General features: G+C 45.5%; 1 protein-coding gene across 8 annotated transcripts in view; it reads right to left on the bottom strand.

The window, feature by feature from the left end:
* Positions 1-297: 297 nt before the first annotated feature.
* LOC146389300 (syntaxin-binding protein 4) overlaps positions 298-13,965 on the bottom strand; it is a 78,603-nt gene continuing 64,935 nt past the window's right edge. For 6 of the 8 annotated variants that reach the window (XM_084927083.1, XM_084927080.1, XM_084927088.1 and 3 more), the window contains 10 exons: positions 12,980-13,068; positions 11,167-11,263; positions 9,034-9,161; positions 8,604-8,696; positions 5,527-5,592; positions 4,924-5,115; positions 4,521-4,637; positions 2,447-2,493; positions 2,222-2,349; positions 298-1,289 (listed from right to left, as the gene is read on the bottom strand). In XM_084927083.1, coding sequence (XP_084783209.1) covers positions 1,234-1,289; positions 2,222-2,349; positions 2,447-2,493; positions 4,521-4,637; positions 4,924-5,115; positions 5,527-5,592; positions 8,604-8,696; positions 9,034-9,161; positions 11,167-11,263; positions 12,980-13,068 — 1,013 coding nt within the window. In that variant the 3' untranslated portion in view covers positions 298-1,233. The remainder of the gene's footprint in view (positions 1,290-2,221; positions 2,350-2,446; positions 2,494-4,520; positions 4,638-4,923; positions 5,116-5,526; positions 5,593-8,603; positions 8,697-9,033; positions 9,162-11,166; positions 11,264-12,979; positions 13,069-13,965) is intronic. The other 2 variants (XM_084927081.1, XM_084927082.1) reach the window with 2 other exon arrangements.

Raw genomic sequence — 13,965 nt, 5'->3', positions numbered from 1 at the left:
ATGTTTGTGTTTAGTTTATCTTCCCAGGGGTAACTCATCAATATAACTAGAAATGCCTGCAGGAGGAGCCAGAGATCAAGACAGCCCCCTCATTTGCAACCACGATGTCCATACATGACCCTAGAACGTCACGTCATTAGTCAGTATCCGCTTCCTGAACACCCTCGTGCACAAACTGTGAGCAGCTCTGGTTTCCTGCTTTTTGAGGAGCTTCTGTGGGAAGCAGTTGTGGTGAAATCGCCCCCTGTGAGCAGCACTGTTTGTTGGATGCTGAACAAAAGTTGAACTCGACACCAGTCCGGTCATCAGTTATTCCTTTAATATAAAACAGTAACAGAAAGAATGAGGCCACACCAAAGATGCAATCTGGTTGAAGGACATGTCATTATTGTCACTGCAGTTGTAGATGTCTGTAGAAATCAAATCTATGTTCAACATGTAGCCTAAGACTGAGGTCTGCCTACACAGAATACCAAACACAGTTTTACACAGCTGGAGCTACGGCAACAGGTACACTACTCCTGAACGCAGGAGACACATCAACATGAACCAGGCAATGAGATGAAGATGATCCACGCTGCACCTTCAAACCTTCATTTCTTGTCTTCCATGACAGTGTGAGTAAGGGCGCGAGGGAAGGAAGCATGGCAGATGTTGTGTTAGAGCAAACGAGCTAATTTGTCATGGAGTTTCTGACACAGGGGAACACGCTGTACACATCGGCTTTCCAAGTAACAAGTCCTCCTTTTACGGAGTGGAGATGAGTTTGTGTTTGTGAGGATAGAAAAGAGGTTGGCAAGAGTATTAACAAGGTTTACAGCAGTGACACTGTGGGAGTGTGTGGAGGACTTGGTCATGCAGCTCCACCTGTACCACCTGCTGTAAGAGTAACACACTAGAGAATTGCAGCAGCACTTCTCACAGAGACTTCTGTACATGTGATGTGCTACTGACAGGATGAGACTGAATCAGCAGATCCCACTGCTGAGCCCTGTGAGGAGCATTTGGAGTAATTGGAGAGAATACACTAATTTCATGAGCACAAACAGGCTTTGGCATTAAAACGTGGTCAGTCTGTCCCAGTGAGGGTTTAACTGTCGCGGTCGTCGTGTCCTGTCGTAGAATGGTGTGTTTGCTGCGGACTGTGGTGAAGTGCATGGCGAGGTCAGCTGCTCGTTGGGGGTCTTCTGCCCGGCCCAGGTCTGGACTCAGTCCTCTTTGGCTTGGTGCTGTTCACACATGATGAGGAGTGACATCTGGAGCTGATGCTGCATCTGCACTCACCGGTTCTGTAGAAGAGGTGGACAGAAAGACTTGAGTCTATAGCAGTATGGTAATAGGAGGCAGTGGTGCCTGCTGCGAGGGGAAAGACAACCCTTTGGATAAAGCAATGCAAACACGAATAGAGGTAGGGAAAATACCAGGTCTTTGGTTCAGCTGTGAGCAGTGAGGGCAGCAGCTAGTGGCTCGCACTGTCACTGCAGGTCTGAATCACAAGCTGTTGCTTCCCTTTGACCCGTGCTGCGATGCTTCTGTCACAGGTAAGCCTCAAAGCCATGTTTTTGAAAACTTACACACAAAGTAACTCATTTGAAACAGTGTTGGTTTGGTCACAGCTTGGATTTCAATCTTAGCTGTATTTAAAAAGAAACAGAGCTGAACAACTGAACATGAAGCCAGAACAGTTTCACCTTCTAAAGAAACAGCTTTCAATCATCGTCACCACTGCCCCCTTTATATCCTGGAACCCTGCTTTCTCTACCTTTGTGAAAAAGGAACTTCAGCGGATCGGCCTGATGAGTAAGGATGAGATATTATCCATGTTTCATTGCTCCACTTCAGATCTGCTGCAGAACGATGGACAGCAGTGGTTGCACACTGACTGCTTTAATATATCACTGCCTTGAGGCTGCAGGTTACATCCACGTCTGTTATACTGTATGAGGTGAAGCGTGTGGAGTAATTTGGCTGGCACTAAAGACTTTGTATATATATTTTATACTGACACCATTATAGCAGTTCTTGCTAAAGGATGGCTCATAATTAGTTCATCAATTCTTAAGCCGTGGCAAAAGAAAACTAATTTTCATCACATTATCTGAAAGTGTTTGTTGTCTTGTTTGCAGTTTGAACCTTTGTCCTTCCTTCCAAACATGGTGTTTCCACGTAGTGTATAAACACAGTGTTCAGGCTTTTTATTCTGGGTTAGTGAGCTCTGTACCTTTATCAGTTGTGAGAGTACACACCCCCTCCACCAGCTCTTTGGCTTCCACAGCCAGCTGGAAGGCTGGGTCAGGAATTGGTGATGGGATGTCGGGGCTTTCCGTGGCAGGAGATGACCTGTTACTCCTGATATAGACAGACACACAAGCAGAAGGACAATTGGAGCAGGAACTCGACTGCAAAGCTGTAAGGCGCTTGTAAGGTGAAGGTCGCGCTCTCTTACCCCCCTTCTCCAAATAGGCTGGGCGTGGTCAGCACTTTGTGGACGTTCTGTAAAGAGAGATAATGTGACAGCTGTAAGGCCAAGCGCTGGCAGCAGTAACACACACCGGGTCTCTCTGTGCTGTCAGGATGAAGCAAACCAGAGAGAAGAGCTTGATTGTTGGACCTCGTCAGTTATTAGTGTTATCAGCCACAGGCTGCACCTTCCCCTCGTTGTGTTTTTCAAACTGGTTTCTATGCTGATGGCTTTGTGCACACCCCTGTGTCTGACTGGTTCCTGCACCTTGCATCCTTCCACCATCACTGACGGCACCGATGGATATGAGGAGATCAGGTCAGAACAGAATCAATGTTGGAAACATCCACCCACAGCCAATTCTCCTAGGACAGATGTTGGTGGAACAGCCTGTACAGCAGCTGGTTTATGGCTGTGGACAGAGCTGTAGCATACTTCCATCACTGGGGGCAGACTGACTCCATCAGGTTATTTTCCTGTCACTAGATTTAAAGACCAGAGCTGGAAATCTCAGAGCTGCACATGCAGCCTCCACATCATCTCCACCATGGAAGGACACGTTCAAGGCTTTGGTCAAATTATGCAACAGTTATGTACAGCTCTATGCATTTTCCTACTTTATCTAATAATTCTACAGGTTCGCTTAAATAGTCTTAACTGCAAAATAAACCATCGCATGTATAGTGGCTGACATGGGTCCCATAATGTGTTTTTCTCTGACATTTACACTTGAATGTTATCCTGGGGAAAATGTACACTGAGCTGTTAATAAGTTTGAATGGCGACATCATTTCTGTATTGGCACTCAGTTACTAATAGCATTTTTTCCAAACAACCTTCAGTCTGCATGTGTGTGTGTCTGCAGGGAAGACCATGAAATACAAACAGGTGGCGAGCACATCACTCTTGTTGATTAACCACAACTAAAGGGAAAGATGGCACAAACTGCATCCTTATTATCACGGAAGCTAACATGTGTGTTTGTTTGACAGTACAATCAGAAGAACAGACGTCTGAGACTATTCTGCAGTTTTGTGTGGATACTCAGTTATTGATCATCTTCCCCCTAACGTGGGATATTTAACAACACCTTTAGCACATTAGCAAAGAAAGGCTTTGATGGAAAGGGGACGTCAGCTCCCCTCTCCATCGAAGTGTGTGCATCTCTTATAACAAGTTGTTGGAAAAATAACCAGCGAGAATGTGGTGATTACACTATCACCTGCTTCAGTGACTACAGTTGTGTAGCGAGCTGTTTTGCTGCTTCACCACCTTCACTTTTCAACGATATTGAATCTCTTTGTAGATGCTGACAGTTAACCACGTCACGCAGCGCTCAAGCCTTTCATTCAGCTGTTTCAGTTTTTATTCATATATTTTTATGCACTTTTTCCTGAACCTGTTAAAAGCTTCTATTTTAGAGATACACGGTCTTCAGCTTTGATAACTGAGTTCTTATCAATCAGTATAAGATTATATTCCCCACATTAACACTCTGTAGAATTTTTATTTTTATTTTAATACTTAAGGCTGAATTGAGCGATCGTGGCTCAAGAGTTGGGAGTTCGCCTTGTAATCGGAAGGTTGCCGGTTCGAGCCCCGGCTCGGACAGTCTCGGTCGTTGTGTCCTTGGGCAAGACACTTCACCCGTTGCCTACAGAGGGCCCGGTGGCGCCAGCGTCCGGCAGCCTCGCCTCTGTCAGTGCGCCCCAGGGTGGCTGTGGCTACATGTAGCTGCCATCACCAGTGTGTGAATGGGTGGATGACTGGTTGTGTAAAGCGCTTTGGGGTCCTTAGGGACTAGTAAAGCGCTATATAAATACAGGCCATTTACCATTTGAGTGTGTGTTGTGCAAAACAACTGTAGAAAGCTATGATAACACTTTGAGAATAAGGAGCAATGTTAACAGCTTCGGATCACTGTCCAGTTCGGACCGAGGTTTAGCTGTGAGACCAATACAATACTCTGGTATACAGAGTGGACTCAGTGACTGCAGGTGTGCTTCCTGCCTGTTCACAGCTCTGTGTGCATCCAAAGGAACACCAGTCAGAGCGGTACCTGAGCAAAGCCTAGCAGTTTCTTGTTGGAGATCTCCAGAGTTTTCCTGCTCAGCTCGGACTTCTTCAGCTGGCAGTCGATAGTCGTCAGCCTCCTCTTCAGCTCGCCCACCTCCTCCTGACAAACACACACCAACACACTCAGCTTGTGTAAGTGTGTCACGTAGACAACTCTTTGGGTGCATGAGTGCATCATGTATCACTATACAGTACAATGACCTTTGACCTAATGCCTGAACATATTGGATGTGTAAGATGTAGAGTACTGTGAAGATGCATTTAAAAATACAGACAGATGTTCAGACAGATGTTTCCCCAAATTTCAAGGCTGAAATGAGGTTTTCTTGCTCTCCTGTAAGTGGCCCTGAACGAGGCTGTGGGCCACGACTCTAACATCATTGTACCTGCATGGACTCTGCTCCCCGTCTTTGCTTCTTGGTGGCCAGCTGGCTCTTCAGGTCTCTGATCTCAGCCTCCAGCAGCTGGATGACTTCTTCATAGTCCTGCTCAGCACTGCCGGCCTGCCGATGCACCGCCTCAGACGCCTGCAGACGACTCTTCAGGCGAGTGTTCTCCTCTACAGTCAGACAGGCTTTCTAGGAGAAATGACAGAAAGATTCACTCGCTGCCTTCAGTCTTTGTCCATGTTTTCAGATGATTCAGCTGCCAGTGAGACGTATTTTACATTGCTAAATACAACAGGATGATCATATGAATATGTTATTAGCAATTTTATTTTACCAGCTGAGAAATCTTTACATTCTTGGTTCTCATACCTTAAACTGTCCTACGACATGCCCTATCGAGAAGCTGCACAACAGCACCATTTCTAATCATTCATCAACTAAAAAACAGCCGGCATTATCAGCAGACTCAGTTTGATTAGTTTCACTACAAAAATAATTTCCATTCAACTTTGACCCCATCGCCCACGCTGATATCCCACAGTTATAAAGATGTAACTTGAGACACTGCGTGTCTCCACAGGCTGCAGGCTGGCCTCTGACCTCTGAGGTCTTCTGCAACTCCTCCTCGAGGGTTTTCTTGCTGTGTTCCATGTCCTTCAGCATCACCTGCCAAGAGAGGCAGCAGATGAAGTGGCAGCTTCCTGTATGACTGTTAAAGACCCCACCTTTCCATTCAGAGGACAGACACACAACTGTGAGGCGCGCGGCCAAGAAAAAGCAGCCAAATCTTGGTGAGGATGGGACGTTAGGCTTCGTCTGTGGTTTTCCCACTGAGTGTGTGTTTGTTGGCTAAGTGTGGAAACAGGATTCTTTGTGTTTAGTTTTAAACTGCAAAACGTATTCTCACTACTTCACTTGGTAGCCAAAGAAATACCACCAAAACGCCCGCTCCAGCCCTAGTCTATGATACAAAGAGATGACTGAGACTAAGACTGTAAATGTGCCTATTAAACCATATTTCTGGGCACTGTTGAAGGAAGCAGGTTTAGCTAGCAATGCCGAGTTAACTCTGAGACGAGGAAAACTCGTGTTTCCTGAACTTTCCTCCGACTCCTCCCATCCTGTTTATTCTCCAAAGTGGCTGTCAGAGCACGGAGCGAATTCAACTGCAGATTTTTAGAAACACTAGAATCAGTTAACCTGAGTGCTTTTACAGTCATTCGGTCATCAGTATATAAGAACAACGACAGTAATTATGTCACTCATTTATTATCAGCTCAGAATAAAATCCATTTTTTCCATCGTTCTAACTCTGTGACTAATGCAGCTGAAATGCTAGTGCCAATTCTGTTACATTATACAAGCTTGCATTTTCACTGCTATGCAGATGACACCCAGCTCTCTGTCCATGAAGCCAGATAACACACACCAATGAGTTAAACTGCAGGAATGTCTTAAAGACATAAAGACCTGGATGGCCGCTAACTTTCTGCTTCTTAATTCAGATCAAACTGAGGTTATTGTACTCGGCCCTGAAAATCTTAGAAATATGGTATTATTTGACTGTTGGAGTTTTATATTATTGTAGGGTACATCCGCTATAGTGAAAATAACAAAGTTTTACAGTTTACATCATATATAGTTAATCTCTGTAATATTCTGAATATTTAAGGAGCTTGGAAAGAAAAGCGTCTGGACTTCTTTAAGTTGCTTGAAGACGTTTCACCTTCATCCGAGAAGCTTCTTCAGTTCTAAGGTCAAATGGTGGAGAGTCCCAGATTTAAACCCTGTGGGAGTTTCCCCCCACAGAGGGACAAAGGACCCCCAATGATCCTCTACCTAATCACATGAGCCAAGGTGTGAAAGCGGGTGTGGGTCCCAATCAGCCAGGGTTTCGGGTGAGCTCATTGTGAAACCTGGCCCCACCCTATCATGTGATTTCCTGAGGTCAGATGGCCCAGGATGTGAGTGGGCGTTAAGGCGTCTGGGAAGGATCTCAAAACTGGATTATAGATGGCAGACAGTTGGTGTCGTAAACCCCCGCCTCTGTTCAAAGATGGTCGCTCACAGTGGACATAGATGGCTTCTTTCACTCCTCTTTCAAACCATCTGTCCAAAATGTGAACATTGGCATCCTCGAAGGAGTGACCTTTGACCTTTAGATGCAGATGGACTGCTGAGTCTTGTCCTGTGGAGGTGGCTCTTCTGTGTTGTGCCATGCGCTTGTGAAGTGGCTGTTTGGTCTCTCCGATGTAGAGGTCTGGGCATTCCTCGCTGCACTGTACAGCATACACCACATTGTTAAGTCTGTGTTTTGGAGTTTTGTCTTTCGGGTGAACCAGTTTTTGTCTGAGCGTGTTGCTGGGTCTGAAATGCACCGGGATGTCGTGCTTGGAGAAAACTCTCCTAAGTTTTTCTGATACACCGGCTACATAGGGGATGACAATGTTGTTGCGTCTGTCCTTCTTATCCTCCCTCGTTGGTGTCTGGTCTTCTTTTCTGTGCCTCTTTGCTGACTTTAAGAACGCCCAATTAGGGTAACCGCATGTTTTGAGTGCTTCCTTTACATGTGTGTGTTCCCTCTTTTTTCCTTCAGGCTTAGAGGGAACATGTTCTGCCCGGTGGTGTAGGGTCCTAATTACTCCAAGTTTGTGTTCCAAAGGGTGATGGGAGTCAAAGAGGAGGTACTGGTCCGTGTGTGTGGGCTTCCGGTAAACTTCGATGTTGAGGTTGCCGTTCTCTTCAATGTGCACAGCGCAGTCCAGGAAAGGCAAACAGTCGTCCTTTGTGTCTTCCCTGGTGAACTTGATGTTTTTATCCACAGCGTTAATGTGCGCAGTGAAGGATTCCACTTCTTGTGTCTTGATGTTGACCCAGGTGTCGTCCACATATCTGTACCAGTGGCTGGGTACTCTTCCTTTGAAAGAGCCAAGAGCCTTCCTTTCCACTTCCTCCATGTAAAGGTTGCTACAATAGGTGACACGGGGGAGCCCATGGCACAGCCATGTTTTTGTCTGTAGAAACCCTCGTTGTATTTGAAATATGTAGTGGTGAGGCAGAGGTCTAACAGTGTGCAGATCTAACAGTGTGCAGGTCTGATCGGGTGTGAAGTTGGTCCTGTCCTCCAAGGAGCTGTAATGTGCAGCCATAATAAACAGGAGCACTGAGAGCGCACTCAGCCACGACACCACTGGAGTTAAAATGTTTGTTACAGCTCTGTGCCAGAAAACCACCAGGACAATGCAGCAATCGTCTGTGCTCTTACTTACAGTGATACATTTCACTGTAAATTTGAATCATTTTGTCACCATTTTATCGATACATGGTGACACGTGTAGGTGCCAATCATGGGGATCATTTTATGTGAGTGTGCTCAGAGTGTGACGCCCAGTTTAACAGAGACAGTTCCTGACCATCATCATGATACTCATCATCTCTAACTGGGGCTTCGGGTTTGTCGAGCCAGCTAAGGTAAATTAGCCTGAGTGTGTTGGACTTCATTCTTAGTAAAGACCACAGGACAGATACGAAACAAGACAGTAGACATAATAAAAGACACTGTGGGACAGAGGGAGACACAGTCAAAGAAAAGTAAAAGTAAAGATACTAAGAGAAAACATAACAGCTGGAAGTCCCCACCACTAACCAAAGAGGGAAAAACAAAGGTGTGTTTTCACCTTGAGCTGTTTCATCTGCGTCTGCAGCTGCTTCACCTCAGTCTGAAACTGCTCCATCTCCTCACTGCTGTAGCTGCACTCTGATTCATATGTCTGCACACGCACACGCACACGCACACACACACACACACACACGCACACGCACAGTTAGCCCTTCATTTCTGGGTGGAAATTTTAAAATATTAGATTAATTGTGACTGGAGTTTGTTTTAAAACTTAGATTTTATGCTATTTATGCCTTTTTTGCTGCTCTTTTTTAAAACTCATTCTTTTTAAACTGTATTGCTTATTGCACTGTAGAGGCTGGTGAGAAACAGTATTTGGTTTCAGGCTGGGTAACATCATACAATAAACTTCTTGAGTCTTAATTAATTACAGTGTAACAGCCAGCTGTTTTGTGTCTATATGAGAGGTTGTGAGAGCTGCTTACAGGTGAGTGGAAGGCTGAGGTATCCATCAGACTAGCTGCTTCATGGTAGGAGAATGTGAAGGGACCCGTCTCCAAGCCCAGCTCCTCCAGGTTCTCCTGGAAGATGTTCCGGGTTGCCTCCACAAAGTCTGAGCCATCACACCAAAACAGATGGGATTCATTTTTTTTAACAGAAAAACAAGGAAAAGCAAACGATCAGGGTCATGTACACACACACACACACACACACACACACACACACACACACACACACACACACACACACGTCCTTCTGGGGACATCTCATTGACATAATGCTAGCTGCTTACCCTAACCATCAACAATGAATGCCTAACCCTGACCCTGACCCTGACCCTACCCATAACCTAATTGTAACCCTGACACTGAAACCACATTTTGAGCCTTCAGCACTGTGGGGACTGGCATTTGGGTCCCCATAAAGAGAGACACACACACCTTACTGTATATGAAATTATAGACTGGCTCCAACAGCGTTACAGGCTCTGGACCCTTTCACGTCTGTCACATGGCTCAGGGTGAACCTGCACTCATCTGTTAAAACCATGGGACACCAGTGGTGGACCTGCCACTCCTGGTATTTTGTGATAAATGCCAGTTGGGCTCGATGGTACCGTACAGTGTGCACAGCACCCACTAGAGGACATCCAGCCCTCTGACCACTCTCCTTAGGATACATTCACACCAGCGGCCTGCTGCAGGATATTTTGTAGCTCTGACAGTGCTCATCATGTTCCTCCTTGCACGAAGGAGCAGATGCTGGTCCTGCTCATGGCTTATGTATGTCCAGCTCTCCTCGAGTAATCTCCTGTCTCCTGGAATCTCCTCCATGCTCTTAAGAAACGTTCTGGAAACAGCACATATTGATGTGCCATCTTGGCGTATCACCTCATGCTACCAGTAGTAACACTGAGTCTAGCCTAATGCGACACTAGTGAAAAAACAATCAGAAAAGATGAGGAGAGAAAAATGTCAGCGACCTTCATCTGTAAAATCACTACTGTCGCCCCTCTAGTGGACCTGTTGTTAATGTCAACGATACCAAAGCAGCTCAAACTGATGAACAACTGCCTCTGATACTAAACTAACCAGATCAATATCCCAAAGGTTAAACTGTTGATGCTATACTCTGATTAAAAAGTGTTCCTTTAAATTTTGGGATTAGTGTGTGTCACAAAAGCATAAAAGAAAAGCACTGACAACAACAGCGAGCCCAAATATCCAAAGACCCTCAGCTGGGTCAACGTTCCAGAAGCCAGACACGGCAGAAACACATTTATGCACTTTCTGCATATTCTCTTTGACTATACAGGACAGACACTGCACTGCTATGACGTGGCTGCATAGCTTTATTCAGGGGTATTTCTGAGGTATAGCTCAGCAGTGTGCATCAGTGTGCATCTGAATATCACCTGCGTCAGTTACTACAGTTGTGTGGCGAGGTTAAAAAGCTTCTTTGTCACACTGAAAACTGACTTTAGGTGTAACATACATCTTTAATCCATTACTCTTGCTTTGTCGTACGCTCCTCAGCATCACAGAGTTACATGAAAAGGCAACAGACCTGATCTGTTCTTCGAGACGCTGAACAACCTGCCTGTCAGGTGACTCATCACTGCAGCATTCATGTTCCTCAGCTCACCTATAGGACCCTACACACTCACTTAAACTGTGCGGCTGTCATCAGCATTACAGCAACTGCTTTGTCACAGAAAAGCATCCTGGAAGCTTGGTGGCATGGAGGCATGTGTCAGGATGGGATCTCATGTTTGACCTGCAGTCTAAAAACTAAGCTGCCTGTACAGTTTAATATCATGCACACCCTTTATCATCCAGTCCTTTCTGTCAGTGAGCATTAACAGGTACACGCAGGTGAATTCAGCCCTACGATGTAAACGCTGGCCCTCCAAACGACTGGAAACATGTAGTCACAGCTGGTTACACAATCTGACATTTTACACAAGTGACACAACCAATAAGAAACATGCTGCTGTCACATGAAGCCTGTGATTTGACAGGACCTCAGCACAGATCTTCCACCTAACAGCTGACACAACTACAAATGTGTGCGGCTCATATCAGTGAGTGTACGTGTGCTGCTTGTATGCGCGTCACCTCCATAGGCCACGGTGCCTTGTGGGTCTGTGGTCAGACTCTGTCGCAGCTGCTTCTTCTTCTCTTCTGTGACGTCCAAACCAAGGAAGGACAAGGCCTAAGAGACACAGGAACATGAAGACAAGCATGTGCTGTCATCAAACTGCACTCTGCATATCACAGTTTGTTCTCCAAGTAAAATTATATTTCATTACAAATATTAGCCTAAAGTTACTTCACAAAGCATCTGCAAAGAGGACGCTTGTCTAGGAGACATACTGATACACCTGAGCTCAAGTACCAGGACAGGATGCAGTAGAGGAAAGTACAAAAACTGCCTACATACACTTTTCGACTGATGTGTTTTTCATAAATCGATTATAGAGTTCTTTAATTAGCAAATTCACCGTAGTCATAAAGCAGACACTGCTCTGTTCAACACGTGTGTAATTCCTTTGTTAGAGTTTTGTACACTGCCTGTTCGTTTTCCTTTGCAGAGCCAACAAATCAGGACAGAACGTTGCCAGTGTTTAAACTCACTGTGTCTCTAATCCCTGGATCAACATGCCCAAGCAAAATGTTGGCAACATTAAAATCAACCTAAATAACAGTAACAACTGTACAAAGAGAGAGTCGTAAAGCTGAAGGGACAGAGTCTGCTGACAGGGTGAAAATAATCCACATGCAATGGAGCAAGCAGGGCGGGCCTGTAAGAGGGAGATTAATAATTGGATGCATAAAGATGATGGGCTGGGAGTACTGGGATACTGTGGGTCCAATCTGAAGTCAAATCTGGGTTCAGGCTGAGGCCAGTTTCTATTAGTTTCTGATGACTGAAAGTGATGAGTGCACTGCAGGAAGAAGCAGTGAAAAGGCGAAATAACATAGGAAAAGGTGCAGAGTGGTTGAGAGCTATACTGAGTAATACCAAAATCAGGAAGAGAAACACATGAAGCTCACTGAGAGAGGAACTACAGAAGATGAGAAAGGTGAAGCCGTGGTTAACAGTGGTCCCTGTGGAAATCGGAGCACTTGGAGCAGTGACTCTTAAACTAGGCGAGTGGCTCCAGCAGATCCCAGGAACGACATCTCTGCAGGGAGGAGCGCAGACTAATACTAACACTCAGACTCTCAGGCCTTTGGTAGAGGGCCCAAGCATGAAGGATAAAGAGCACCCAGAGGGCAAGTGGGGGACATTAGTACACACTAATCCATCCAAATCATCCATTATCCAGGTGCTCCGATCACTTCCATGGCCCAGGTGTGTACAATCCTGGGTCGCTCTCAGGAGCTCAGTGAATCCCAGTGTGCTTCCATGATAGGATGCTGTCTGCAATCATTTCCTCACTACTAAATATTCCACAATCAACTCTTAGTGACATTACACAGAGGGGAACAATTGGGATAGACGGCAACTCAGCCACAAGCGGCAGGTCACGTAAAAAGTGCCTCTCTAGCAGCCAATCACTTAAATGACCAAAACGACCTCGGTCCACCACATCCTGCCACGGTGGTATTTCTGCATGCAAAGCTTAGCGTCTCAGCCCTGAGCTGCTGCAAATCAAACTTGTAAGGTAATTTTCCAGGAAGCTGACATCACTTCCTAGTTCGTTTCTCACATACCTGCTGGTAGGTATTCAACACTGTCGACCAGGATCACCCACAAACCTCGATCCAGTTTCTGACTTCAACAACATACACCTTTCAACTACCAACCATATATGCCTTCACATGTGTCATCGCTCTCACATAATCTGTGTGATTTCTTTAGTATGAGTGTCCACTTAACTGTGTATCAGGTAGCATAGGTCTAAAGAAGCAGGTCAGGACTCACCAAGTCTAATTTGTCTGATTTGAGGCGAATGTAAGGGTCCAGGGTTATCTTAGGTTTTGCTCCTGTCGGGGATCTCTGGCTGGTTGAACCTGGAGAAAGAAAATGAAGAAAAGAAAATCAGGACTGACTTTGGTTAAAAAGAAAAAAAAACGAAACCAGAAGTTTGGGTTGTTTAAAAAAATCCTTTCTTAAGTAGACTGCGTATATACACACAGATGTGTGGTACATAGAACAAGGAAGCACTAGCTCAGGGGTCGGCAACGTGCGGCTCTTTAGTTCTGCAGCTCCACGTGGTTTGGAAAACAAATTCTAAGTATTTAACTGAAGTGTATTTTATTTGTGTTAGTTCGTTTTTAACTTGTACTTCTAAATTGGAAGATTATTGTGATCTTGAAATATAAAAATAAAATGATGTTATTATTTTTCATCTCTCACAATAAGCATCACATTCACATAAACCATACCAGCCGAAATGCTGTGCGTTTACCGAGACTTTCAACCCCAGCCAGGCCAAGTATGGATCCTCATGTATCCACATACGTATGTGAGCAGCTGTTCTCCTCCATGAACTATGGTAACAACAAACAGCGCTGACGCCTCACAGACGACAGCTTTCAGTCCTGCGTAAAGATGAAGCGACTTCGTACAGCTCCGGTCTGCAGGCGCTGTGCGCAGAGGTTCAGGAGCAGAAGTCCCGTTGTAAACATACCACAGCAGACCCGACGATGTTTGCATGAACACGCTTTTTTCTTCATTGACCACTTTTCACACACGGTTGCTGTACCCACACAGCCGGCTGTAGCTTTCCAGCTCACAGCCCGACACACACCAACACAACAGCAGAGAGAGCACAGACGTTAAGCCGGCGAGGCGTGATTGCGGGTGCCGCTCAGGTGCGTCCGCCTCCCCTGCAGCGGCGCTGCAGACCACGCCCCAACACACACATTAACCACGTAAAATAAATATTCATCCAGATATTTTGCAAA

The sequence above is a fragment of the Perissodus microlepis genome, chromosome 4, assembly GCF_051167445.1.
Source record: "Perissodus microlepis isolate ML-2025 ecotype Zambia chromosome 4, ASM5116744v1, whole genome shotgun sequence".
In the NCBI taxonomy this organism is placed as follows: domain Eukaryota; kingdom Metazoa; phylum Chordata; class Actinopteri; order Cichliformes; family Cichlidae; genus Perissodus; species Perissodus microlepis.
This window is presented reverse-complemented; position numbering and strand designations above follow the sequence as displayed.